Source organism: Mauremys mutica, chromosome 4 (assembly GCF_020497125.1).
Source record: "Mauremys mutica isolate MM-2020 ecotype Southern chromosome 4, ASM2049712v1, whole genome shotgun sequence".
NCBI lineage: Eukaryota > Metazoa > Chordata > Testudines > Geoemydidae > Mauremys > Mauremys mutica.
This window is the reverse complement of record NC_059075.1, coordinates 33,506,591-33,532,398: the sequence shown is the minus strand read 5'-3', so window position 1 is coordinate 33,532,398 and position 25,808 is coordinate 33,506,591. Positions and strand designations below refer to the sequence as shown.

The following is a 25,808-nucleotide window of genomic DNA, read 5'->3' as shown; positions in this document are numbered from 1 at the left end:
CCTTGGGGCACTCCGCTTGAAACCGGCTGCCAACTAGACATGGAGTCTTTGATCACTACCCGTTGAGCCTGACGATCTAGCCAGCTTTCTATCCACCTTATAGTCCATTCATCCAGCCCATATTTCTTTAACTTGCTGGCAAGATTACTGTGGGAGACCGTATCAAAAGCTTTGCTAAAGTCAAGGAATAACACATTCACTGCTTTCCCCTCATCCACAGACACACTTATCTCCTCATAGAAGGCAATTAGGTTAGTCAGGCATAACTTGCCCTTGGTGAATCCATGCTGACTGTTCCTGACTGTTCCTGTTTCCTCTCTTCTAAGTGCTTCAGAATTGATTCCTTGAGGACCTGCTCCATGATTTTTCCAGGGACCGAGGTGAGGCTGACTGGCGTGTAGTTCCCCGGTTCCTCTTTCTTTCCTTTTTTAAAGATGGGCACTACATTAGCCTTTTTCCAGTCAACCGGGACCTCCCCCGATTGCCATGAGTTTTCAAGATAATGGCCAATGGCTCTGCAATCACATCCGCCAACTCCTTTAGCACCCTCGGATGCAGCGCATCTGGCCCCATGGACTTGTGCTCGTTCAGTTTTTCTAAATAGCATGTGGTATCTTTTATTTGCATATTTCATTGTGGGTGTAAGGAATCTGGGTGTTAGGATCTCTGCCGGTTCCAAGATTGCTTCATTTATGGAGAGAGTCACTCTCCCTGGAGCTGAGGATTGGATAAATCCATCAATTTATGGGTGTTCTCCTAAGCAAGCTTGGCCTGAATATCCAAGGCTGAACGATTTAAAATCCTCAGGTACAAGGGAGGAAGATTCTGGTACCACAGAGTTGTCTGGCAATGAAGAAGAAGGAGGAAGCAGAGCCCATGGAATCTCCCGTGGCACCTGTAACAATGGTGCAGGCTGAACCAGCAATTCTGGAGCAACTACTGTCTGTGGCTATAGCGACGGAGGTTCAGGAAGAGAGGCTACTGGAGGAATAGGTGACCTCATTCTGGACTGAGCAACATCCCAGGGATTCCAAGAAGGCCACTGTGGATAGGGTTACAGCATTGGTGGCCAGAAAGAACTGGGCCACAGACTTCTATCTCTACTAAGGGACAACCCTGGAGATGGTGGATATTCTGGCCATGTATTTGCAGAGAAGAAGTGGAGCTTTTCTTATAATAAGCAAAAGATATAAGATGCATGTTTTGTTAGGATATTGTAATACTTCTGGTAAACAACTGACCTAAGAGTAGTGATTCCCAAATTCAAACCACCAGGCAAATTGCCTATATTTTCAAAACGCAGATAATGATAGGGAATAATAAGCCCTTTGAAAGTCTAAGTCTACCATTTAATAGTAATATTGGGGGTAGTTGGTGAACTAACATACATGGTATGGGAGGACTGAGATGTGAGTTGCTAGTTTAATAAATGAAGACATAAAAATAGTCCCAATAATGTTTTTAAAACCTCTTTCAAACGTTTCTAAAACAGTTTTTCTGTAACATATATGGAAAAGATGATGCTGTTACGTGGTTCAAAGGTTTTATTGGCAAGTGTTTTGGATGATCTGCATAACTAAGTAATGTGGCCACTCAAATGCATTCACTTGCTCATATCATATTTAACAAAAGTCAACAAAAATCACAGCAAATTAATTTCTATATTGTCTTCACTTTATAAACGTGTGATGAATTCAAAGGTCCCACAGAAGTTTTCCCTGTACATTTTATTATATATCCATGTGTGTTTAAGGCACATTCTGTACACATTCCAAGTAACTGTCATTTTGGATTACTTTAAGAGAAAACTGCTTGCAGCAATGCTGAAATTTTAAATGTATTAAATTCAAAACTAAAATGAAACATTTTAGGTCTCATGAGCAATTATCAAAACTTGCTCCATGCTAGTTCCTGCAGCTGGAACAGAAACCTTGAGACTTTAATTTTAGTTTTGACTTTGACCACAGACCTAACTCAAAATAGTGTATTAAAATTAAAGCTTGGGAAAATTTGAACAATAGCAGTACTCCTCATCCCTCTTCACAGGAGGGAATCTAAGATGGCAACCATAACCTGGAAGGCTCAACAGGACACTGTGATATGTGATATGTCTCACAGCATCACAATGACAAAATTGCAATGCCTCCTAAATTACAGATTCTTTAGCAGTATATTGCTGTCAGCTGAGAATGTGAAGACAATTACTTTTTGAACACACAGGATGCTGGTACATGCAGGGGGAGTACTACTGAGTTAAGAAAACTGGTATTGAAATAACTGGATTCTTACACCTCCTTCCAAATATTGTCCTCCCAGGGATTTATTCAGATCTCTTTTGACTACATAGCACAAATAATACAGATCACACACTCTTTGATTGCACTTTTAGCTAGATTTTCTTTCGTAAATCATTATTTTGTAATTTTTCCAGACAGCATTAAGATTTTAAGTATACTGGTTATCAGATGGGTGTTGCCTGTACACATGAGCAGAGAAATTTTCCTAAGTAGTTTTTCCTACCTGTTGCCACGTTATACAGAATCCCAACAGATGCAGTATGATAAATTATATCAGCACCATCATTCAGATAGTGAACATTGTTCCTGCAGTCCTTGCCTCGGTACCCAAATACCAGCTCCAATACTAGATCCTAAGAAAACAGATTTAAGTCTATTAAATACTTTAAAACTTCTTTATGAATAAAGCTTTCCTAGTGCTTTATTTTTTAAACATGTGTAATTGCCTATATTCAAAGGAAAAAATGAATTTTTGACGATGGCCAAAAACATCTGACACTGGTCTGCTGCCTATTACACCAGTATATCATATTTCCCCCACATCTCATGCTATATCTTTTGATAGATGTTAATGCAAACAAATTTTTCACAAAAAATAGTATACACAGTCTAATCCGGCAACAAGAACGTAACTCTTGATATACAAGATGCTAGGACACTAGTATGAATAGTATTCTTCACCAGTTTCATATTCCCATAGTCTACCTGATGTTCAGCTTGGAGGACTAGGGGAACTGGACTGCTGAGATGGTTCCTAAAAATTCCCAAAGCATCATGGCAAAATACTACATACTATGCCAAATATTTTCTTGAAGATTAATTAATAATCTATATTTCTAATAGGGTGAGAATATTATTTAATATTTATATTACAATAGCATTCAGATGCCTAATGATGATCAGGGTCCCACTGTGCAAGACAATGACACAGATGAAGACACACTCCCAAATTTAAAGCACGTACAATTTAAGCAGACAGGTCACATATGAAAAGGGTACAGTCAAACATAGAATGAAAAAAAAACCCCTCATATGCACTGGGAGGGGAGAAAGAGAGAGAAAATACTAATTAAAGCTCCAAATCCTACAATCAGATCTAACTGCAGGATTGGGTCTAATCCCACCTAACCCTAAAAGCATCATTAATTGGCCGATTACTTACAAGCTTCAGAAGAGGTTTATTTTGAATTTTAGTTTTAAAGGAGAAGACGTTAGTGAAGAGTTCAGGTGAATTTACAGATGAGTTCAGGGAGGGTATTTCATGCATAAAGGGGAGAGAGAAATTTACTGCATTCCTCTGAATAAAACTTCAGAATTAAAGGTAATTTGTTTAGCTGGTTTAGTAACCTACTGGTAATACAATGCATGGCCACATGGAAAAATCAGAGTTCTGGCCAAGTGTGACATTATACTGATACCCTACACTCACCCAAGAGGGACTCCATACCACATAGGCTGAATGTGCTGTTTCTGTAACTGATAGACTCTGAAGAAAGCTGTGGCTCAGACACATTTGTGGGGTGGGGTGACATTGGACCTTTCAGGGATCAAAAGAAAAATGAAAGATAAAAGATCCTAAAGGATCCCCTCCCAAAAAAGGAAATTTGCTGCTGTATACATACACGCTATTAACTATTTCTCTCTTTATACTAACTTTACCATATACAACCATTCACTTTATTGATAAGCAAATCAATTTTTTGAACAAAATAGTAAAAAAATTAAGGGATTAAGGGAATGTTAAAATAGGAAAAAAAAGATGTCTGTGGTTTTCCTTACCTCTATTGGTCTCTTTTTTTTGCCAACGTTATTTGTCTGAAGTTTTTCAGGCTGTGGCAGTGCCCTACTAACTGGTGGTCTGAAATAGAGAACTGTGAATAAGAAAAGGCTGTCTGTGACCCATTCCGTACTAGAAGAGTATAGTCTAATCTGTTATCTGGATAGGGGAAACTGCTAAATCACTACGTTGCTTGAATTGTCATAAAGTAAAAAGACCACTGTGAAAAGAATAGCTGTTTCTGGTTGTAGAAGTTTCACAATTTATACGGATCAACTGGATACATTTTTGACAATTCTAAAAGTATCTATTAAGTCAATTCAAAGTCTTATTTTCCAGTAAAAATGAACCAAACATTTTTAACTTCTAACAGCATATTTTTTCTCCATGTTTTTCCCTTTCAATGCAATATTTATTGTTGGATGACACACAAAAGTTTAGAGGCTTGCCTGAACTATCTAAACTCATTTAAGGTTGTCCCACCCTTTCCCACAACTCCAAACAGACCCCAGTTATCTCCCCACCTCCTTTCCTACATTCCTTTAACAGACCCTAGATACCCCCATCTCTTCCTACAACTGTAAAAGACTCTGCTGAGCCCTGGGCACCTCTGCCACAGTTCAAGTCAGTTCTTAATTGAATAAATATGAATTAAAGATAGAAAAGACCTATTAACATCCAGCCCATCTCCTTGCAAATGCATGTTTGCTTTTATATCCTTACAGTATACATTCTAGTATTCTGGTTAGTCTAGTTTTAAGTTGTCTCAAGCAATGGGCTTCCATCACTTCACTAGGAAAACAATAATTTGAATTTGTTCACTTATCTTTTAAAATATTTGTAATATTTATATATTGTAGACAACATACATGATTTCAGTCACAAAGGACAATTATACATCTATTTAACAATATATCCAGAAAAGAAATACATAAATGTGGTCAACAAAATATAAGTATTGCTAACAAATTTGCAAGAGCAACAGGAGCTGATTCTAGATAAAATGTTCAGTTGTTAAAAAAATCTTTTACACGAAACTATCGGAAAAAATAGTATTAATTCAAAATTGGGGATTTAACAAGTCTTTGTGAAGTCTAAATTATTTAACTCAGCTGAGTTTGTAAGAGAGTTAGTTATCCATCATTCCTTGTCTTTGAAAGGAAAAGCTACAACAGATCATAACTCTTGGAGACAATGCCCCCAGAACATGACTGGCAGGAAACTTGTAATTTGAGTATTTTTCAGGCAGAAATCCTATCTAGGATACAGAACACAAAAGGTGCCCATTGGTTGGGGCATGGAACATACTAGTTTTTCTGCCAGGTTGTTTTTCAAGTGAAAGATAGAAAAAGATTAAGGAATGCAAATATGTATCTTCAACTCTGCTGGGAAGGTTGGTGGCTGGAAAGCTATTACAATTTTTATTCTCAGAAACTCATAATACAGTATATTTTCTTCCCTAAAGGCACCAGCAGCATTAGAATCTCATGCTACTGTGAGCTGATGGTGGGGACAGAGGAGGGAGAGGGACAGTTGTTGACCACACCCCCTTTGACCTAGCAATGTGGGCCCAGTGTCCTATGCCTCTCTCTGTGGTCATGATATGGAGCAGGAGCCTCCCAATTTCTGAGTGCAGGGATAAAGAGAGAGGCAGGCTGGGTCAGTCTCCCCCCTCAATCACCTCTTAGACTGAGCACAAGGAGCCATCAGTCCACGAGGTTTTTGTTGGCAGTTCCTTGCTTTTCTATAAATTTTCAAAACCTTTGTCTCGTTCCCTAGTTTCAGCTTACCTCTATACTAATAGCTCCCAAGTCTACCTATCTATCCCTAACTTTCAACCCTCTGACCATTCTTGCATCTCCTCCTGCTCTTGTATTTAATATATTCAAACTAAACTTCCCAACTTTCCTAACCCCTTTCCATGTCCTCCCTTCTCTACTGGTGATGATACCCATACTTTACTTTCCCAGGCTTGGAAGACTGTTGTCAAATTCGACTCTTCTCTTGCCTTCTCCCCCATATTTGGGTTTTTCTTTAATTCATGTTGATTCTTTCTCCGTAGTATTATTTTAAAAAATTCTATTGATGTTGTCTTACTGTTTTGTACATGGCAAGCTCTCTGATAATGAACATTTTCCCCTGATATTTGTAAAGTACTCTATATATTTACAACACTAATACAATATAATCACTAAACATGATAAAGCATATTACACAAGACTGCTGTATTTTTATTTTACTATCCAATTAAACCACAAAAGTCCCTGAAAACTCATGCAATTTTTACCCATTTTACACATGCTAGCTATGGGATATAATTCATCTTCACAAAATAACAGACATCCTTTAACGCATTTATGCTTTTTCAGGGATAAATCAATGTTTTATTGTGAGAAAAAACATGTTTTTATCACTTTTGTTCTACACTTTTTTCATAGGTGTACAATTTCCGGTTAGGCACATAAGCAATCAGTATCTTGCATGGAAAACGGATGTCTCTCCGTGTCCACACTAGACTCTTCAGAACTATGCCCTTGACCAAACCCCAAACATGTGTCTCATCAATAGGATGTATAACGGATTATATTACTTGTTTATTGGAATATTATGAAAACATATAAATCAAGCAAGATGTAAATATATTTAAAATATACAAAATAAATAAAACCACTGGAAATATTACATTGTAATAGATACAAATTATATTGCCACTAAATTCCTGTCAGAAAAATACAGTCATTTAGGGTGGGATTTTCAAAAGCGTCTACGTTTTATAGGAACACAAATCCCACCCATAGTTGTTTAGTGAGCTGCTTCCAAACAGCCCGGTTCCAATTATATCTACTGAAAAAAATCAGACAACCTATACAACTCTTTTAATTTAAAACTAAGATCACATGTCAATGCCTTCTTTTTTATATAAAACAGCCTTCATTTTCAGTTGTAAATAGCTAACTACTTTATTATTCTGGAAATGGCTACACTGACCTCTAGAATATTATCCATTTCAGATTTATTGGCTGTACATGTTTGAAAAACATTAGTTTATATTTAATAACGTCTAGTCCTAAAAATCTCTGAAGTGAGATAGTAAAATGTTATCCAGCTTTACTCCCAATTCTTAACTTTATGTGATCAAGAGTTCCTGAAGAAGAGAGATGATTAAAAAGTAAATTGAAAACAAGTTTGATTGCACAATACCATATTATTTCAGGGATAAGAACTGCATTCACTATATGAATGGAAAGAACTGACATCTTAAAACCAATATGGTAAATGATACTGAGAGTACTTAATCAAGATTTTACTATCTGCATGCAGATTATTCACTGGGATTATAATTAAGGTACTATATTTCCTTTGATATCTCCATAACCTTCTTGGCACTTATACAGATGTTTAGTAATAATTACGGATTACATATAAATAAATTCATTCATTTCAATATCACACCTTAAAGATGCATTATAAACTAATTATCATTAATCTACTTTCCTGTTTGCTTAGATAAAATGAATATGGCTGACTATTCTATCATCAGAATAAAAGTACCTTTCTCCTTTTAAAAATAATAAGTATGAATGATGTCAGAGTGCTGTATATTAGAAGACTACTTACCAGCAATTTTGTTAGTTGTAGTAACCTTGGCTACCATCCTATGATGTTGGATTAAAGGACAGATGGATTATAGTGCCACCTACTGGAAGCAGGGATGCAAAGAGTTTTGAAACTCCATACCTGACTACACAGCTTTAGCCAGTAAATGCTCCCTCCAGTTAAAAAAAAACTTCCACAGCCATAGAAAAGGACACAGTATACAAATCAGTGAGAGAGATGATAAACAAGCACCAGAGCAGAGGATGGAGGGATGCAGGGAAAGAGAACAGGAGACTCCAATAAACAGAATTACTGCTAAGTAATTTTCTGTTGTCATATGTCTGTCTTCGCCAATCCTACAACAGTGGATAGAATGACAGAGATGTAGTAAGTAATAAACCCAGGAAGCGGGGCTTGTTCTGCTAGCAGGACCCTTTGTCCAAAAGAGACCATCTGAGAAGCAGAGAGGCCTAGCTAATAGTGACATAAAAAGGAATAGAGACAACCATGTCGCCACATCATACACTTGGGAAATGACTGCTTCAGCTATCACTGACCAAGAAGTGAAGACTTCTCTTGCCAAATGTCATCTGACAAACTCAGGACAAGGCTGCCAGCCTGGGCATACTCTGTGAGAATGCAGGTTTGGACCTACCTAACAAAAGTGACTTCAGATACAGCCTTGCCCTTGTTACAACCCTCAAAACAGAGTAGCAATTGTTTTGGCTTTCTAAACTCATGAGAATGAGAACTTTTTTTTTTTTAGATGTTCAACAAATGAAACTTCTTCTCATAGGTGGTGGGGTGCAATATGGGATTTGGAGGGAGCAAGAGGAAGAACAGCTGATTTTTCTTCACCTTGGGAACAAAGGAAGGATTAATCACTGGTTTGAGATCTTACTTGAGTACCAATAGAAAAAAAATCCCAAAGATCCTGGAGCAAGAAAAGTAGGAAACAGGACAGCCCTCTGATGTCAGACCAGGCCAGGACACCTTGCCAGACCTAAGAGTAAGAAAAAGCCTTTTCCACTCTCCAGACAGTGTCATGTCAGCAGAGAAACCTTCTTTTCAGAAGTGGCTCCCTTCAACTTAAATGCAGTCAGTCTAAGGTGGATGTGGTACAGAGCACAGAGTTGAAGGGACCAGGTCAAGGATTACAACTGTTTCATCCTGCCTGGCTTTCCTCAGTACCTTGAGTAGCAGAGGAAGCAGCATCTCAATACACCACTTCAACTCTGGTGAGGGACTGGGATAAGAGAACTGAATCAGAAATGACTGACAGACATCAAGATAAACCAGTCCAAGGTGAGGCACTCTTTACTCTGGAAAATGGCATCGAAGTCCAGGGGCACAAGGTTTCATTTTCCCAGAAGAGTTTGTAATTAAGTCTGCCTGGAAGGCTGCTGTTATGGTCCTCCAGATATAGTGGTCTCAAGGACAGAAGAAGGGTTCTCAGAAGCATCACTTCCAAAACTAGGGGCTGTATTGCAAGCACCTCCCTAGCAGTTGGCAGAAGCCACTGCTGTTTGATTGTTACAGCAGACAAAGATGTGGGAAATCAGGACTGGAAGCTACCAAATTAGGAGAGTAAGGCAGGAGGCCCAGAGTTCTGGGAGCCTTCTACTCCACCCACAATACCCCCTAGACCAGGATCATGGGCTGATGGATTGCCCAGATGCACCATCCCAATCCAAGAGACACATGTCAATGGTGCTAAAGAGACAGGGGATGGATGGAGAAAATCACTAATTCAAAGAAGGATGAATCAACACAGGGAAGAAAGAGTGCCACATGGGCCAAGGCCAAAGATTCAGTCACATCTACAGAACTAGGTCCACCCAGGCTACAAAGCAAGCCAGTATCCCAAGGATGCTCCTGACTGAGGAAGGGGAGATGCTGTGATTGGCAACAGCATGCTCAGTAAGGACTGAAGCCTTTAATAGGACATGAGAGCCTTCCACAGATAGCTATTTAGGAATACACCCAGAAGAACAAATTACTGGAAAGAGGTCAGGTGGGATTTGTCCCAGTGAAGTTGGCATCCAGTACCAGCAAGATTTGGAAGCTGAAGAAAGTACAAATGGCAGGGTGCTAAACACAGGAAGTGACTGTTTCTGAGGGTGAAAAGTAGAAGACTCCAATGAGCTGAAAAGATATGAACATGCAGATATGGGCTCTGAACTGTGATCAAACAGAGATGGTCACTTGGGAAAAGTGAACTGACCTGGAAGTTTCCATACAGAATCTCTGCTGTTATTTAACATTAAACAAGGAAGCACCAGAGCTCTTTGTAGTTTTTGTGCATAAGAAATAACTAGGAGCAGAATTCCTCACCAAAATTCCTCTGGAGGGACAGATAGTTCCATTACAAAAGAGATCCTGGAGTCGCATCACCTTTCAGTGCCTCAGCCTCCCTCTCTCGATGGAAGCAAGATGTCCCTACTTCACAGTTGTGTTGCGTATCCTAACTCATTAACATTACCAAGTTCTCTAAGAACCTCAGAAAGCAAAAAATATTATCATATGAACTTCCCCATGACTACAAAAGGATATGCCACAGATAAAAGCAGGCAGCTGTACAATGCTCTATACTTGTCTTACTTAATACTAAGGAGGAGAACTTAGGAACAACAAGATTATGACAACTGGAACCTCATTACTGAGGCACAAGTTCAAGTATTCTCCCAAGATATATATTCCACATTCTGACCGTGGAAAATACACATTGAAGGTCCCCAGCAGCCTAGAAATGAAGGATTTTGGTGATTCTGCACAAGAAGCTGGTTCAAATATGAGGTCCCTCTCAAGGGAATTATGTCTATTACCTCTGTGCAGCAATAACCTTGTAGGATCAGACCTCAAGGTTATATTTCTCATGACAAGCTGCTAAGCATTGTGCAGAGGGACCATGGTGCTTCTAAACTGGACTCAAGTTAGCAACAAGGAGGGCAGGGACAGGCAGTCTTACAGGAAGAGGTACTGCCTGTGCAGAAGGGACCCAGTATGAGAGTGTGGCTGTAAAGTCCATCCTTTCTGAGGCTGGTGCAACACACAATTAGCAAAGACTGAAAGGCAACAGGTAAGGGGTCCTGATGTGTGGTGCAGTAAGGGAGACCACAGATACAGAAAGTGAGAGCAATGATGTGACAGCCAGGCCATTCAGAGCACCTGTGAGAAAAAGTGTGCATTCAAAGAAAATCAGTGAGAGAGCAGAGATGAATCCCAGCCAGAGACCGAGAGAAAGACCAAGTTTCTACTGAACCTATGAACTGCATAGGCTCCCTGGGCAAGAGCAGAAAAATGGAAGGAAAACCTGCTACTGGGAAACAAGGGAGAGGAGATAAACCTCTCCCCGAAGATGGAGAGACAAAGTTCTGGTTTCTGCACTTACAGCCTCGTAAGGGGAGGCAGAGACGGCAGAGCTGAAGGATTAGGACGGGAAGTGCTCAACAAACACTTTTTATAAGCAGCCAGGGTCTTGGTTTTCAGGGTCTCAACAGAAAGACCCACATACTATAAATTGTGAAGTAGTCAGTTTCAGTCTCATGCTGAAGGAGCATGATCTGGGGTTTGAATTCCTGAGTGCAATGATATGAAACCCAGGGGCTGGATCCTCCAGTCACCAGCTCAATACTTACACCAGATACAGGGAATAACCTGGAGCTTACAGCCAGCACAAATTTCTACCAAGGCTTTAACTGAGAAGTAGAATATGAAAGATATGAATCTGCCAGAGTGTGGCTTACCAGGGCCAGGACAGGTGGAGAAGCCTCAGGAAATGGACAATGGAGAGCCTGAGCTGGAGAGCCTGAACTGGAGAGCTGCTGAACAGCTGGACATGCTGCTAAAAAGAAAGCTCAATGAGCAGGCAGGCCGCTAGAGAATTTGGTCTCCAGTATGGAGAACAAGCAGGCCCCCTGGCATCAGACCCCTGAGAGTAGAGAATTGTGCTGTTTGCACAGGGAACAAAGGAGATGTCAGAACCATCTGGGGCTGAGGGAGTGCCAGATGGACAGGGAAAGGCTCGGAGGGCTAAGGGGGCTGAAGTTGGAGCAGCAGAAATTCCTGCAGGAACAACAAGTGAAAGAGGAAAATCCTGGGGATGGGAAGCACAGGGAGAAGGAAAGCAGTAGAAGGGTCCAACAAGGGAGGAGAGGCAGAAGAAATACCTGCCAAAGCAGGACTTACCAGAAGTGGGATTGGCTTGAAGACCTCAGGTACAAGAGTCCCTGGGCCTTGTGGAGGCAGAGAAGCTGATGATGATGAACTGCATAAGCTGTGGAGCAGAGCTGAAAGCTGAGGCAGAGTGCTGATACCAGTAAGGCAGGGATGCAGCATGCTAGGCATATGGGTGCTTCAATCAAGGGAGCCTCTTAGAGATTGAGGAAGGAAAGTCTGTACTCTGTCCACCCTTGTAAATCTGATATTTACAATGTCTGGTTGAATTGCCAACCCCTGTTGAGATCACCCCACCCCCAGGGAGTGATGAGCCACAGATCCTGGTCCCCTGCCTTCTACCCTCCCTTGGATTTGAAGAAAAACATTCAAGTTTCTTTCCCTTCCTTGTCTCCTTTCTTCTTTTGTGTCCCTGAAAGACAGAGAAAGAGAGAAAAAGGGAAGAAGAAAGGAGACAGCAGGAGTGCAGAGTTGAAGCCTCTATGTTTCCCAGTACAGAAGACAAAGAAAATTAAAGGGAGAAAGTTCTGGCTCAAGCTTATGTAGTTACGTGTGGGGTTTCAGAACTTTTTGCCTCCTTCCAGTAGGTGGCATCATAAAATGTTGTCTGTCCCTTAATCCACTGTTGTAAAATGGGAGAAGAGAGAAATGTATGACAGTTTTCTATTATAAAACAATTTCAGAACACCATCTAGTATTTAAGTACAATATATAACTCCTTAGCCAAGCAACTGATTGGCCTATTTGAATTTGTATGCTACTATACTATATCATAAAGTATGCAAAATAAATTACTTTTGGTCTCAAGAATAGAGTTAAATTTGATTAACTGTCTGTCTTTCAAGATATCCAAACAATATAATTGTAAACCAATCTAAAAACAAAACAAAAAAAACCCCTCTAAATGCACTATATTTTTTCACAGCAGTGGAAACTGAGTGCAAGATAAGAGTAAGGGTATATGTACATATTTTTCATTCAAATATGTTTCAGGATAACAATCTCAGCATTCAGAAGCAGGCATATGCCAGGCATGGTACAGAACATGGGAGTACATTTTCAAAACACTGTCCTAAGGATGCAAATCTAAAAAAACCCAGTTTTTGCAGGCTGATTTTTCATTTGGTATGCAGTTGGGTCACTATTAGCACATGCAATATATAGCGGACATGCATTTGCATGAGGAATACAGCTGCATGCTCAAAAATTGTGCATACAAAAGGTGGGAGAGGCATGGGAAGCTTTTAGGTTAATTTTCTCTTTGAACACATGTAAGGGAGTTAATACAGGAGTTAAGTCCCTGTATCAAAGGGGAATAGACCGTTCTCATAGGTAATTTGTTTTATGCATGAAAATGTAGTCAGTGTTACTAGACATCTATATTTTAGTATTCTTTGTTAAAAGACTGTAGAAATGAAATAAATCTATTTATACTATACAGGGGCGGCTCCAGGCCCCAGCACGCCAAGCACGTGTTTGGGGCGGCATGCCGCGGGGGGTGCTCTGCCGGTTGCCGGGAGTGGGGCAGGCAGGGCTCCGGTGGACCTCCCACAGGCGTGCCTGTGGAGGGTCCTCTGGTCCCGTGGCTTCGGTGGAGCCGCAGGACCAGTGGACCCTCCGCAGGCACGCCTGCGGGAGGTCCACCGGAGCCGCAGGACCGGCGACCGGCAGAGCACTTCCCGCGGCATGCCGCCGTGCTTGGGGTGGCAAAATGTCTGGAGCCGCCCCTGATACTATACATAGTTTAAGAACAATTAATCTCATTTCATCCCACTTGATGTGATTTCAACATCATTGATGATGGTATGCATATATAGTTCTGTACAATGTTACAATATGTCTCTCCCTAGGTTTCATTTTAAAGCTATTAACAGATCAAAGTATGCTCTTTTCTGATGTGCATTTCCTTATCTATCTCTCTCCTCTACTAGTGTAAGATGCCAACAAGTCTTTTATCTTTGAGTTGAGTGGTAAACGAGGCTGAAATGCCAATGGTGATATCTTTATTTCTGTGTTAAAATGTAGATATTCTAATCACATTTTTCAGAGAATAAATTGCAGCTATATGGACAGATGAAGAAATTCACCCTTGTGCTGAAGGATACCACATGGCATAACTACCACCTATGTTGAAGGACTTCAGTGGTGCCGGCCCTCAGTACAGGTTGAACCTCGCCCACAGAAAAATGAGCTCCAAATAGTTTATGAACTTGAAGAGATTGAAGACAATTTGTTTGTTTACATTTATTTTGGTCGGGATTTCAAAACCAACTAAGCAATTTAAGTGTCTAATTTCCATTAAAAGTTAATAGCTTCCTTAGGTACTTTTGAAAATCTTGCCCGCTGACAATAAGCAGTCAGACTGGGCACTCATACTAAGCCTTGTATGCATAGAGATAAGTGCCAATTTTGTGTGCACAAGTACAGAACTGTTAGTTATCTAGTATTTAAGATTTTGATTTTAATAATGGATAAACAGTGGCTTTAATGCTTATAAAGGGTGCTAGATTGTCATGGCAAATTCAGTCTCTGTGACCATTTTTTCTTTGCTCTCTCTACTGAGACTGCCAAAAAATGCTAAAGGAGTGCAAGTTGTGGTGTTTTGTTTTTTTTATAACAGATAGCTGTCCACTAAGAACTAGACTGAACTCCACTCCTACCTCCTCTTATTTCACACTAATTTAATATTTTTTAAATGTTCACAAATTTTGTGAACATGTGGACAATATTATTGGTAAATACATCCCTAAATATAATGTAGAATATATGAAATAGAACTATAGCTGATTCTATCTATGTAATTTAAGAACTGATAAGCAGCATAATGGTATTTTGAAGGTTGCTAGGTAAAGTACAGCATCCTATGAGAATCCAAAATAACATATGGATTTTTAATGGTAATGAGAGGGTGATGGTAAAATATGGACTAGACAGCTTAGCAAAATAAAAGCATTACCTGGAACCTCTTTTCAGCAGCAGATAAGAAAAAGAGAATGATTACTTATACAAGTTTGGCTCTCAGCAAAATATTTAAAGGGAAGAAAGAAAATCAACTTTTTAAAGTGCTTTTTTAAAAAGAGCAGAAGAGAAATTGTGTCTATAATAAGAGGTTTATTCACCACAACCACTGATTTTTGCACAAAACTGCCACTAACTTAAATTAAAGTTCTGCACAAGCAGTGGAGGGTGGATGTGATCCAATAAAAATAACTCCCAATATAAGCAAGAAGAGGAAATGTGTGTGTATGTGGGTATCGAGAGAAGTGAGGACCTCTGATGAACGATAAGCATTTAACAGAGTTGATAAGTACAGCATCTGAATAATTCAATCTAAAAAATGACTTGAAACTGGTCATTTCTCTAAATAAGGAGACAGATAGGATAGATTCAAGTCACTAATCAAAGCAGATGCAACACCTGTACAAATTTACACAGCAAAATATATTAGATTATACTGAAATGCAATTGTCTCAGCTCACCAAATTGCAGGCATGTGGTACAGCTAATGATGAACTGTACAGCAATGGTTCCTAGTTATCCTCAGCATGCTGATTGGTTGTAGGGGTCTGTTTCATGTATTCATTATTGAGAAAAATCATGCAGCCATATAAAATGCATATTCCTATATTCTAACAAGTTAACAGCCTTTATCATTAGTAATCAGAATGCTTGGGTTTGCTCTGGTTATTGTTCAATAACTGCACTGTGAATATGTACATTTTCCACTCTGGATAGCAACTATAATCTTTTTGCTCTGACTTGCTTTTGTTATAAGAATGTTCAAGCTGTTTGGCAAAGATGCTAGCTCAGTTATCATTTCTTGCAGACAAAACAGAAGTAATTTAGAATTTGCTTAAATGAGAAGAAAGCACAAAGCAAAGCAAATAGGGTTATTAACCTGCTAAAGGAAAATAATGTTTAAAAAATCCCATTCAACTCATTTCCATTTTCCCTCTCCTCACAACTTAATCCCCAGGTCAGCAAGGCTCTGGTTTTCAGAATATCTGTTTTTGCATTGTTTCTTTACAATGTGAACATTTCAGCTCCTCTCTCCCAATTCAATTTCTAAAAGTTCTTGAGCAGAGTTTCCAAATCAACAGACTCAATGTTTCATTATTTGTTCTGTTAGAGGGGCAAGTCACAGCTAGATCTCTATCACTAGCGTGCCAAATACATCTGGATAGACTCCAGGAGCAGGCATGACCCAGCATCATTGACAGGCACTCTTCTCCTGGACTGGAATCAGGAGTTCCTTTAAGATTTTCCTCTGATTCTGTCGATCCAGAAGTTAATTAAGAAAGTCAGATGGGATGAAAGCAAAATGCTATGGATAATCCTGGCCCAAGCCTGGAAGTTTTGGTTCTCTAATCCTCTGGAACTTGAAACTACAAAGTCCTGTTTCCCAGTCTACTAGATTTCTTGTCTCAGGATTGGGGCAAGATTCTCCATCCAGATTAAAATTCTCCCCAGGCTGACAGTTTGGCTTCTGGACTGCTGGGAGCCCAAGTCAAGCTGGGAGCCACCTCAGATTTCTACACTCATGTTTGTGGGTTGGCAATCTGCTCATCATACAGTAACACATTTCTGAAAAAAATTTCCACCTATTTTCTCTGGCACATGAACCAGAAGTACCACAGTATCTGAATCTTGTTTTCATAAAGTGCTGTTTGAACCTTGTTAAACTGTTCTGCGTGCCATTTGTCTGTGAAGATGGCATTGATTATAGCCACATCATGATCCCTTATTTAGTAAGATACAGGGTTGATGCTCCCTTCACTGTGTTCAAAAAGAATAAGGTGATCCTGTATCTTCACTCCAACTTCCTGTGTAAAGTGATCTTTGATTTCCATTTCAATTGGGACAGAAACCTGTGTGTTTTTGCCCTCCCCTGGTCTTATACACATCTAGGGAGATAAGGATCCATATCTGAGATGTCCAGAAGGCCTTACGTTATTATATATGTAAGCCAAAATTATCTGCAAATTCCCCTGACTTTTCAAGCATGTAACAAGACCAGGGTTCAACCCATCTTGGTTTGCAGGCTGTCCAGATGAATCAGATTAGGTATACAACGCTGTTGTGACATGACAGATACTCAGCCACATGGAGATATCAGAGGACACTCAGCTAAGTCTAAGACAGCTTCTGTGATATGTCTTTGCACAGTATCCATCACTAAAATACCCAAGGCTGTTTCTGGAACTCTATTTTTTCATCATCATTCCTTCAACTTGGTTTTGAGATGTCATGCCCAATTTGAGAGAACAATCTTGTCATCATCTTTAACTAATACACTTCAAACCCACACTGCTAGGATCAGCCTACCTTGCCCGGTGATGTATCTGTTGCCTCAGTTTCCCCCTTCTTGGTCTCATGAATAAATGCATATGAACTCATGCTTCAAGTAACATCCCCTTTTTGGGGTCTAATTTATTATTACGACATAACAGTTCAATGTCAAATCATATCTTCCAGACCTCTTCCTCAGACTGTATAGATCCTTCTCAAATTCAGCTCTTTTCCTGATGAGGCTTCTTCTCTTGCTCCCTGGCAAGTGTCTCTTGTCTCAGTTATGCCGAGAGACCTTTCCTATACCTTTTTTTTGACCCTGAGTCTCTTCTCTGTCAGAATGTGCTTCTTCCACCTCTGGGCTGCCACCAGGTTACCCTTGTTAACTTGATTCTGCTGCAGGTCAGAGTCTTGAAACCAGGCATGGGAACATGCATGTACACCCAAAGCACTATGTTACACCCATCTTCCTTAAGGTTTTTATATCTTGATAATTTCCCAAGAGTAGGGATCCATATGAGCAATTCACAAAGAAAAAACAGTTACATACTATAACAACTCTCAGATGATTGCCCATGGGGAACCATACTTCTGTGCCAGGGAAGATAATGGAGCAAGTAATTAAGGAAATCATCTGCAAACATTTGGAAGGTGGTAAGGTGACAGGGAATAGCCAGCATGGATTTGTAAAGAACAAATCATGTCAAACTAATCTGATAGCTTTCTTTGATAGGATAACGAGTCTTGTGGATAAGGGAGAAGCGGTGGATGTGGTATACCTAGACTTTAGTAAGGCATTTGATATGGTCTCGCATGATATTCTTATCAATAAACTAGGCAAATACAACTTAGATGGGGCTACTATAAGGTGGGTGCATAACTGGCTGGATAACCGTACTTAGAGAGTAGTTATTAATGGTTCCCAATCCTGCTGGAAAGTATAACAAGTGGGGTTCCTCAGGGGTCTGTTTTTGGACCGGCTCTGTTCAGTATCTTCATCAACAACTTAGATATTGGCATAGAAAGTACGCTTATTAAATTTGCAGATGATACCAAACTGGGAAGGATTGCATCTGCTTTGGAGGATAGGGTCATAATTCAAAATGATCTGGACAAATTGGAGAAATGGTCTGAGGTAAACAGGATGAAGTTTAACAAAGACAAATGCAAAGTGCTCCACTTAGGAAGGAACAATCAGTTTCACACATACAGAATGGGAAGAGACTGTCTAGGAAGGAGTACGGCAGAAAGGGATCTAGGGGTTATAGTGGACCACAAGCTAAATATGAGTCAACAGTGTGATGCTGTTGCAAAAAAAGCAAACATGATTCTAGGATGCATTAACAGGTGTATTGTGAGCAAGACACGAGAAGTCATTCTTCCGCTCTACTCTGCGCTGGTTAGGCCTCAATTGGAGTATTGTATCCAGTTCTGGGTACCGCATTTCAAGAAAGATGTGGAGAAATTGGAGAGGGTCCAGAGAAGAGCAACAAGAATGATTAAAGGTCTTGAGAACATGACCTATGAAGGAAGGCTGAAATAACTGGGTTTGTTTAGTTTGGAAAAGAGAAGACAAAGGGGACATGATAGCAGTTTTCAGGTATCTAAAAGAGTGTCATAAGGAGGAGGGAGAAAACTTGTTCACCTTAGCCTCTAAAGATAGAACAAGAAGCAATGGGCTTAAACTACAGCAAGGGAGGTTTAGGTTGGACAATAGGAAAAAGTTCTTAACTGTCAGGGTGGTTAAACACTGAAATAAATTGCCTAGGAAGGTTGTGGAATCTCCATCTCTGGAGATATTTAAGACTAGATTAGATAAATGTCTATCTGGGATGGTCTAGACAGTATTTGGTCCTGCCATGAGGGCAGGGGACTGGACTTGATGACCTCTCAAGCTCCCTTCCAGTCCTAGAATCTATGAATCTATCTTCTGGAGTTCTTTGGAGCCTCTAAAGAGATTCCTGAATTAGGAGAAGGAGCTGAATAGTGATTGGGGCCCCTCCACCTTTTATAACATCAAAACTCTGTGCAAGGGAGGGAGGGAGAAGCAGCCTTAATGGAACTGATTTTTAGATAATTCCAAGTTCATGAGCAGGAGTCATGCATCTCCTAACTGGGTGCTCTTTCTATGGGAAAGCTCAGAGAATCAGAGTTACGACAGTAAGTAATTTTTCTTTTCCTTCACAAGGTGTTTCCCTATTTTCACATCAAAAAATGGTTACCTACCTCTCATAACTGTTGTTCTTCAAGATGTGTTGCTCAGGTCCATTCCAAGTAGGCGTGTGCACGCTGCATGCACAGTTGCTGGAAGGTTTTTCCCCTAGCGATTCCCATTGGGTCGGATCAGGCACCCCCTGGAGGTGCACCTTCATGGCACCCCATAAAAAGCCCTGCCAGCCCACTGCCTCTTCAGTTCCTTCTTGTCGGTTCACTCCAACAGAGGGGTAGGAGGGTGGGTCTTGGAATGGACATGAGCAACACATTTCGAAGAACAACTGTTATGAGAGGTAGGGAACAGTTGTTCTTCGAGTGCTTGCTCACGTCGATTCCAAGGTGACTCCCAAGCTGTACCTTGGAGGTGGGGTCGGAGTTCACGGATTAGTTGATTGAAGCACTGCTCTGCTGAATGCTACATCGTCCCTGGCATGCTGGGTAATGGCATAGTGAGAAGTAAAAGCTGGGGACTGATGACCATTTCGCCACCCTGCAGATCTTCTGGATCGGGACCTGGGCCAGGAATGCCGCTGAGAGTTCTTACAGATACAGCACTTGTCTTTGATGTGTGCCTCCCACAAGCACTTGAGACAACTGTTGTGAGGGTCACTAACAGGCATAGGCCTGTTACACTCTGTGCAGGGCTTGAAACCCAGAGATCAGGCCATGGCCTTCTGGGGGCAAAGTGCTTGCTGGGACCTTTACTACTAACAACTAAACTATTAACAGGTACTTAACACTACCTATTAAGAATAACTATATACAAGGCTTTAAGAAACAAGTCCAAGATGACAAAACTGCTAGCCCTTGCCAAGCAAGGAAAGGTGCTCTGACTGACCACCTCAGGTGGTAAGAAGGAACTGAAAGGGAGTAGGAACGGCGGTGCCTGATATCCAAGTGCACGATGTGGCACTCAAGGGGGCGCCACGGCCAGCCTCATGGATACCGCTAAGGCAAAAATCTCGGAAGACCGTGCACATGGGCACGTGCATACCTACAATGGAATCAAGATGAGCAAGCAGTTGAAGAGGAATTAATGTTCATGAGGTGCTCATATATGCCCTGCACCATTATAGCATAAATACCTAATTAAAGACAACAAAAGGGGCATCATCACTGGGAGACTATACTGTCTCCAAAGTAGGGACAACCAGACAGAATCCTGGGAATTGCCAACCATGAAAGATCAGAAGTATCTTCAGAACCCAGACCTTCAATGATTGATGTACCCTCTATATCCAAAGCAATGTTTCTTTTTTCTCCACAGTGGAAAAAAGTTTCCTGGTGCAGATCCCATCTGGGATCAGCTTCTGTTTGCCCTTTTGCTTGACAGCAGGGGGAGAGTAAACAGACTTTACTAAACATGGGGCATAGCACTGGGAGGAAAATTCAGCACTGACAGGAGATGGCTTAGCTGAGACACTCTGGCAGTGAGGAACTCACACAAATAGCAGTATGCAGTTCATGGCTGAGAGGAGAGATCATCTAAATCCCTGGCACTAAGGATACCCCACCATCAGACACAGAAAATGGTGCTGACATCATCATCTGATCAACCTCAGAACTGGTCCCACAGTGTTTGCCAGCCTGAAGCTTGATAATAGTGGCTGGTCCCAGAGTAAATAGTTGGAAAGGAAGGAACGGAAGCTACTGAGGACCACACTTCGCTTACAACTTCAGCTCCTAACATTCTGAGCTATGTAGGAGTGCTCATATAGTCCTAATAAACACTACTTTTCTGGAAGGTTCACAGTTCTTAGTGGGGTCGGATAATGCATTCAACAATAGGCCACCTTGTAGAAAAATATTTATTACTGGGGATGACACATGACTCAGGAAAAAAAAAATCCTACTTGACTTACATATTTCACGTTGAATCTTCAGGGTTGTCTGGTACTTTTTTACTTGTAAACTGAGAGACAATCATGGAACCGAAGGAAGCCACTCTGTAAGTCACTTCGGAGAAATACACATTGGCGACAATTTTCAAAAGTGGCTAATTATTTTGGATGCCTAATCTGAGACACCTTAAAGGGACCTGATTTTCGGGTTGATACAATGATCAATACTTTCTGAAAATCAGGCCCCTTAAAGGGATCTCAGTTTGGGCATCCAAAAATGGAGGCACCCAAAATCACTAATCACTTTTGAAATTCTTGGCCTTAAGTTTCAAGAAAATAACACTGCTTTTTTATAGCACTTTAACCAGTCTGATTTGTGCATACTGCTCATTGCATTATACAAACTGGGCAATTCTCCCTTGATTTCACACTCCCATTCTTATGATGAGCCATTCTATAACCTTCCTAAAACCCCAAACTTTCTCTCTTATGAAAACATGTCCAGTCAAATATTACAAAACAACCCAACAATACAGATGAAAAGAGAGAAACATTTAGAAAAGGTTCATCATTAAAAATGGTTTCCCAGTCTTTTGTGACCCATCAAATATATAAAAATGCCACACAGAAAAAATAGGTAAATGATGCACACACCTTAGAAGACATAAATCATTCAAATGTCACATGTGAGTGTTACCTTACAGTCCATAGCATTTTATCATTCTAAATAATGGATACAATAAACATAGCAATACAGACGATAAGTCATAGCTATGTGAAAACACTTTGTTTCACAACAGAATAACGTGACTTGATTAGAAATGGGTCCAAAACAAAACTCTGCATCCAATTTCTCCCTACATTTTCTGGAAATTCAGATCTGTATTCACACTTTGCAACTGACCTCTAACTCTGTATAGGCTGAACCAAACCCCTGAGTTTTAACACCCACATATTCTGTAAAATATCATCAGGTCAGAAATGTAAAGTTTTGGTCCATTTCTACTTTTAATATCAACCTTCAGAGCACTTTAGGCTGACACAGTCAAAGAGATCAAAAGGAGTTAATCACACAACTTCCACCAACTTTCAATAGGACCTGGGAATCTAACTCCCTTAAGCTCTCAGACTTTATAGGATACTGTGTAAATTAAAAAGCCACAAAGAGTCCTGTGGCACCTTATAGACTAACAGATGTATTGGAGCATAAGCTTTTGTGGGTGAATACCCACTTGTCAGATGCAATTTATGTAAATTAACTTTACCCAACTGTATGATAATTTTTATGTCATATCACTATTCAAGTAATAGGGAGTTAGTTTGTTACTTTGAATTCAGGACTAAAAGAAAAAAATTCTCCACTTCCATTTTTTAATATTTCAAAACTGCATTTTCATTGGAAGTGCCTACTAGGGCACCTACTATATCCAAATAAGGAGTTTCCAGTGAAAATGAAGGGTCACATGCTTTCCTTACATAAAACTGCATAGTAAGAGAATACTTACTTTATAATTTTATCAGGTCTTGGAAAACCAAAATACTATCACATTTCCTTGTCATGTTATTGCATAAGTAACATTGTGGAGGAGGTAAGGGGTGGTACCCAAAGTTACTTGCATCAGCCAAAGACACACAGGAATTAATAGCAAAGACCCCAAATATTTCAAGCCATATGCAGTTGTGGCTCTTGGCGCCACACTTTTCCTTGCCATCCCCAGAACAAAAGAATAGATGGTACAGTTGTTGTGTTGCCATTGTCTCCCCTGCCTGATATATTGGCATTAGTGGCCAGGAACTCCTCTTCTGGGGGTCATACAATTGATAGCACGAGTTAATGCTGCTCAGAGAAGCTGCACCTTCCGTTTCTGGACCCATTTCCATTGAGAGACAAGCCATATAAAGCAGCTGTTCCACCAGACCATTCCATTTTTTCCCTGTCCTGCTCTTCTGCAGTGGGAATTATACAGCAGGAAGGCAGACAATTATGCCATGAGGTTGGAGCACCGCATGTGGCCAGCCACCCCTTCCATACCCCTTTAAACTCCTTTTCTTTCTAGTTTTTGTCCTTTTGCTCCCTTGCACTGCAGGGGAACAAACAGTCACAAGTATTTAAAGCTTCAAAAACATCTGTAGACTCATCTTCCTTTTAATATTAAATGCCTATACAAGATTTCTGCTGCTTGTGGTGACAAAGTCACCACAAAGTTGCAAAAATCCCGTTTACCTTGTTGGGGAAAACAGAGGAACTGTTCCCCAAAGGTGAAATAAAACAGTTAAGCCAAAACATTATTAATTATGCAGGTAAAACAAAATTGTATTACTTTTATCTACTAAATATAAACAGCACAACATAGGAAAAATGATGCATAAGACCACAAAGAAAACTCAGGCATAGTTACCATCACAAACATCTTGAGTATTGCACTTAATGTCATAATACCTATATCATTTAATGTCATAATACCTATATCACAGATATACATAGTCTTATACCTCCATTACTTGGTAATATTCATTTTTCTCTACTATATAAAAATGTAATCTTGCTGCACTATGTATTAAAAAGGTTAAGATAACTTCTAAGATATAATGTCTTGTTTACACACAAGTTTTAATATATATATATTAAATGGGGGACATCCGCCCCTCAGAAGCACAACTTTACTTCAGTACATCTCTGTGGTCCTATGAGTATATTTAGTCAAAGCTGATGTAAAAACAATAAATCTTTTTACAGGTGATATTTTAAACTTGTTTGTAATACTTAGGCAGATGTATCAAGTTTACTCATACCTCAGACTATCAGAGACCCCCTGTTTGATGTATATTGTATACTCAACTGAAATGTAAGTGAACAAATGGAAAATATCAAAGGAATGATCTTCATTAACTCCTTATGCAAAAAGACTGCACTGTAAACCCCTGCATCAGGGTGTATACTATATACTTTCTGAGCACTATCACAGCAATGAGCAGGTATAGTCTGCTTTCTTTCTGATATGTTCTGGAGTTCAGTGAGAAATACTGGCTTTCTCTTCATAAGAATACTCAGCAACAAGAACAAAGTAGTGTTAATGGGAATAGTGTACTAAGGCCTGGTCTACACTAGGACTTTAATTCGAATTTAGCAGCGTTAATTCGAACTAACCGCTCAACCGTCCACACCAGGAAGCCATTTAATTCGAACTAGAGGGCTCGTTAGTTCGAATTTGGTACTCCACCCCGACAGGTGGAGTAATGCTAAATTCGACATGGCTAGCTCGAATTAGGCTAGGTGTGGATGCAAATCGAACTTAGTAGCTCCGGGAGCTATCCCACAGTGCACCACTCTGTTGACGCTCTGGACAGCAGTCCGAGCTTGGATTCTCTGACCAGCCACACAGTAAATGACCCGGGAAAATTTGAATTCATTTTCCTGTCTGGGCACTTTGAATCTGACGTCCTGGCTGGACATCGGGGCGAGCTCCGCAGCACCTGCAACGATGCAGAGCTCTCCAGCAGAGGAGTTCATGTTATCTGTGAATAGAAAGAGGGACCCAGCATAGACTGACTGGGAACTCTTCGATCTGATCGGTGTGTGGGGCGAGGAGTCTGTGCTTTCGGAGCTGCGCTCCAAAACAGGGAATGCGAAGACCTACGAGAAGGTCTCCAAAGCCATGAGAGACAGAGGATACAGGCGGGATGCAACGCAGCGCCGCGTGAAAATCAAGGACCCCAGACAAGGCTACCAAAAAATCAAAGCGGCAAACGGACGCTACGGAGCCTGCCACCACTGCCCCACCAGTGACCGTGGACTCTGACGATGGGACAGTGTCGACGGCCAGTTCCTCGGTGATGTTCGCGGACGGGGAAGATGAGGAAGGGTTTGTGGAGGACAAGGCAGGCGAGAGCGCTTACAACGATGGTTTCCCCGACAGCCAGGATCTATTCATCACCATCACGGAGATCCCCCAACCACCCTCCCCGGCCATTAACCCGGACCCTGAATCAGGGGAAGGAGCAGTCGGTAAGTGCTGTAACCATGTTAACTTTTATTCTTAATATAACAGGAATCTGAAGTGTGTGAGAAGGAGGTCTCTCTATATATGGTGATAGAACAGAAATCCTCCTGGGAGATCTCCACGAAGCTCTCCTTCCGTTAATCGATAAGCATCAGCAGGAGGTTCCTGAGGAGAGCTGCCTTATTGGGTGCTCCGTGATAGCACCGTTTTCCGCGCGAGGCTTTCATGCGGTATTCAGGGAGCATTGCTTCCCATTGCACGGCTGCATCGGGCCCTGGTTCGTGCTAGCTTTCACGCAGCATGCGCTCTCTATCTCCTTCAGTGACCCTCCTCAGGGTGATCTCGCTCGGAGACTCCTGCATCTAATTAGGTTAATTACTGTAATTTTACACCTGGTCCAAAGTATTTTTAAAAAATCTAAGGACAGACGGCATAGCACAGACTCAGCACGCAGCTGCGTGACGACCATAACGGAAAGCCAAAGAATATAATGGACGCTCATGGAGGGAGGGGGGAATGAGGACGCAAGGTATCCCACAGTTCCTGCTGTCTCCGAAAAGTATTTGCATTCTTGGATGAGCTCCAAATGCTTCTAGGGTCAAACACAGTGTCTGCG

General features: G+C 40.8%; 1 protein-coding gene across 3 annotated transcripts in view; it reads right to left on the bottom strand.

Moving 5' to 3' along the window:
- The window catches only part of EML5 (EMAP like 5), a 337,324-nt gene that overhangs the window by 33,685 nt on the left and 277,831 nt on the right, over positions 1–25,808 (bottom strand). For all 3 annotated transcript variants that reach the window (XM_045015105.1, XM_045015106.1, XM_045015108.1), the window contains 3 exons: positions 4,077–4,155; positions 3,727–3,834; positions 2,521–2,650 (listed from right to left, as the gene is read on the bottom strand). In XM_045015105.1, coding sequence (XP_044871040.1) covers positions 2,521–2,650; positions 3,727–3,834; positions 4,077–4,155 — 317 coding nt within the window. The remainder of the gene's footprint in view (positions 1–2,520; positions 2,651–3,726; positions 3,835–4,076; positions 4,156–25,808) is intronic.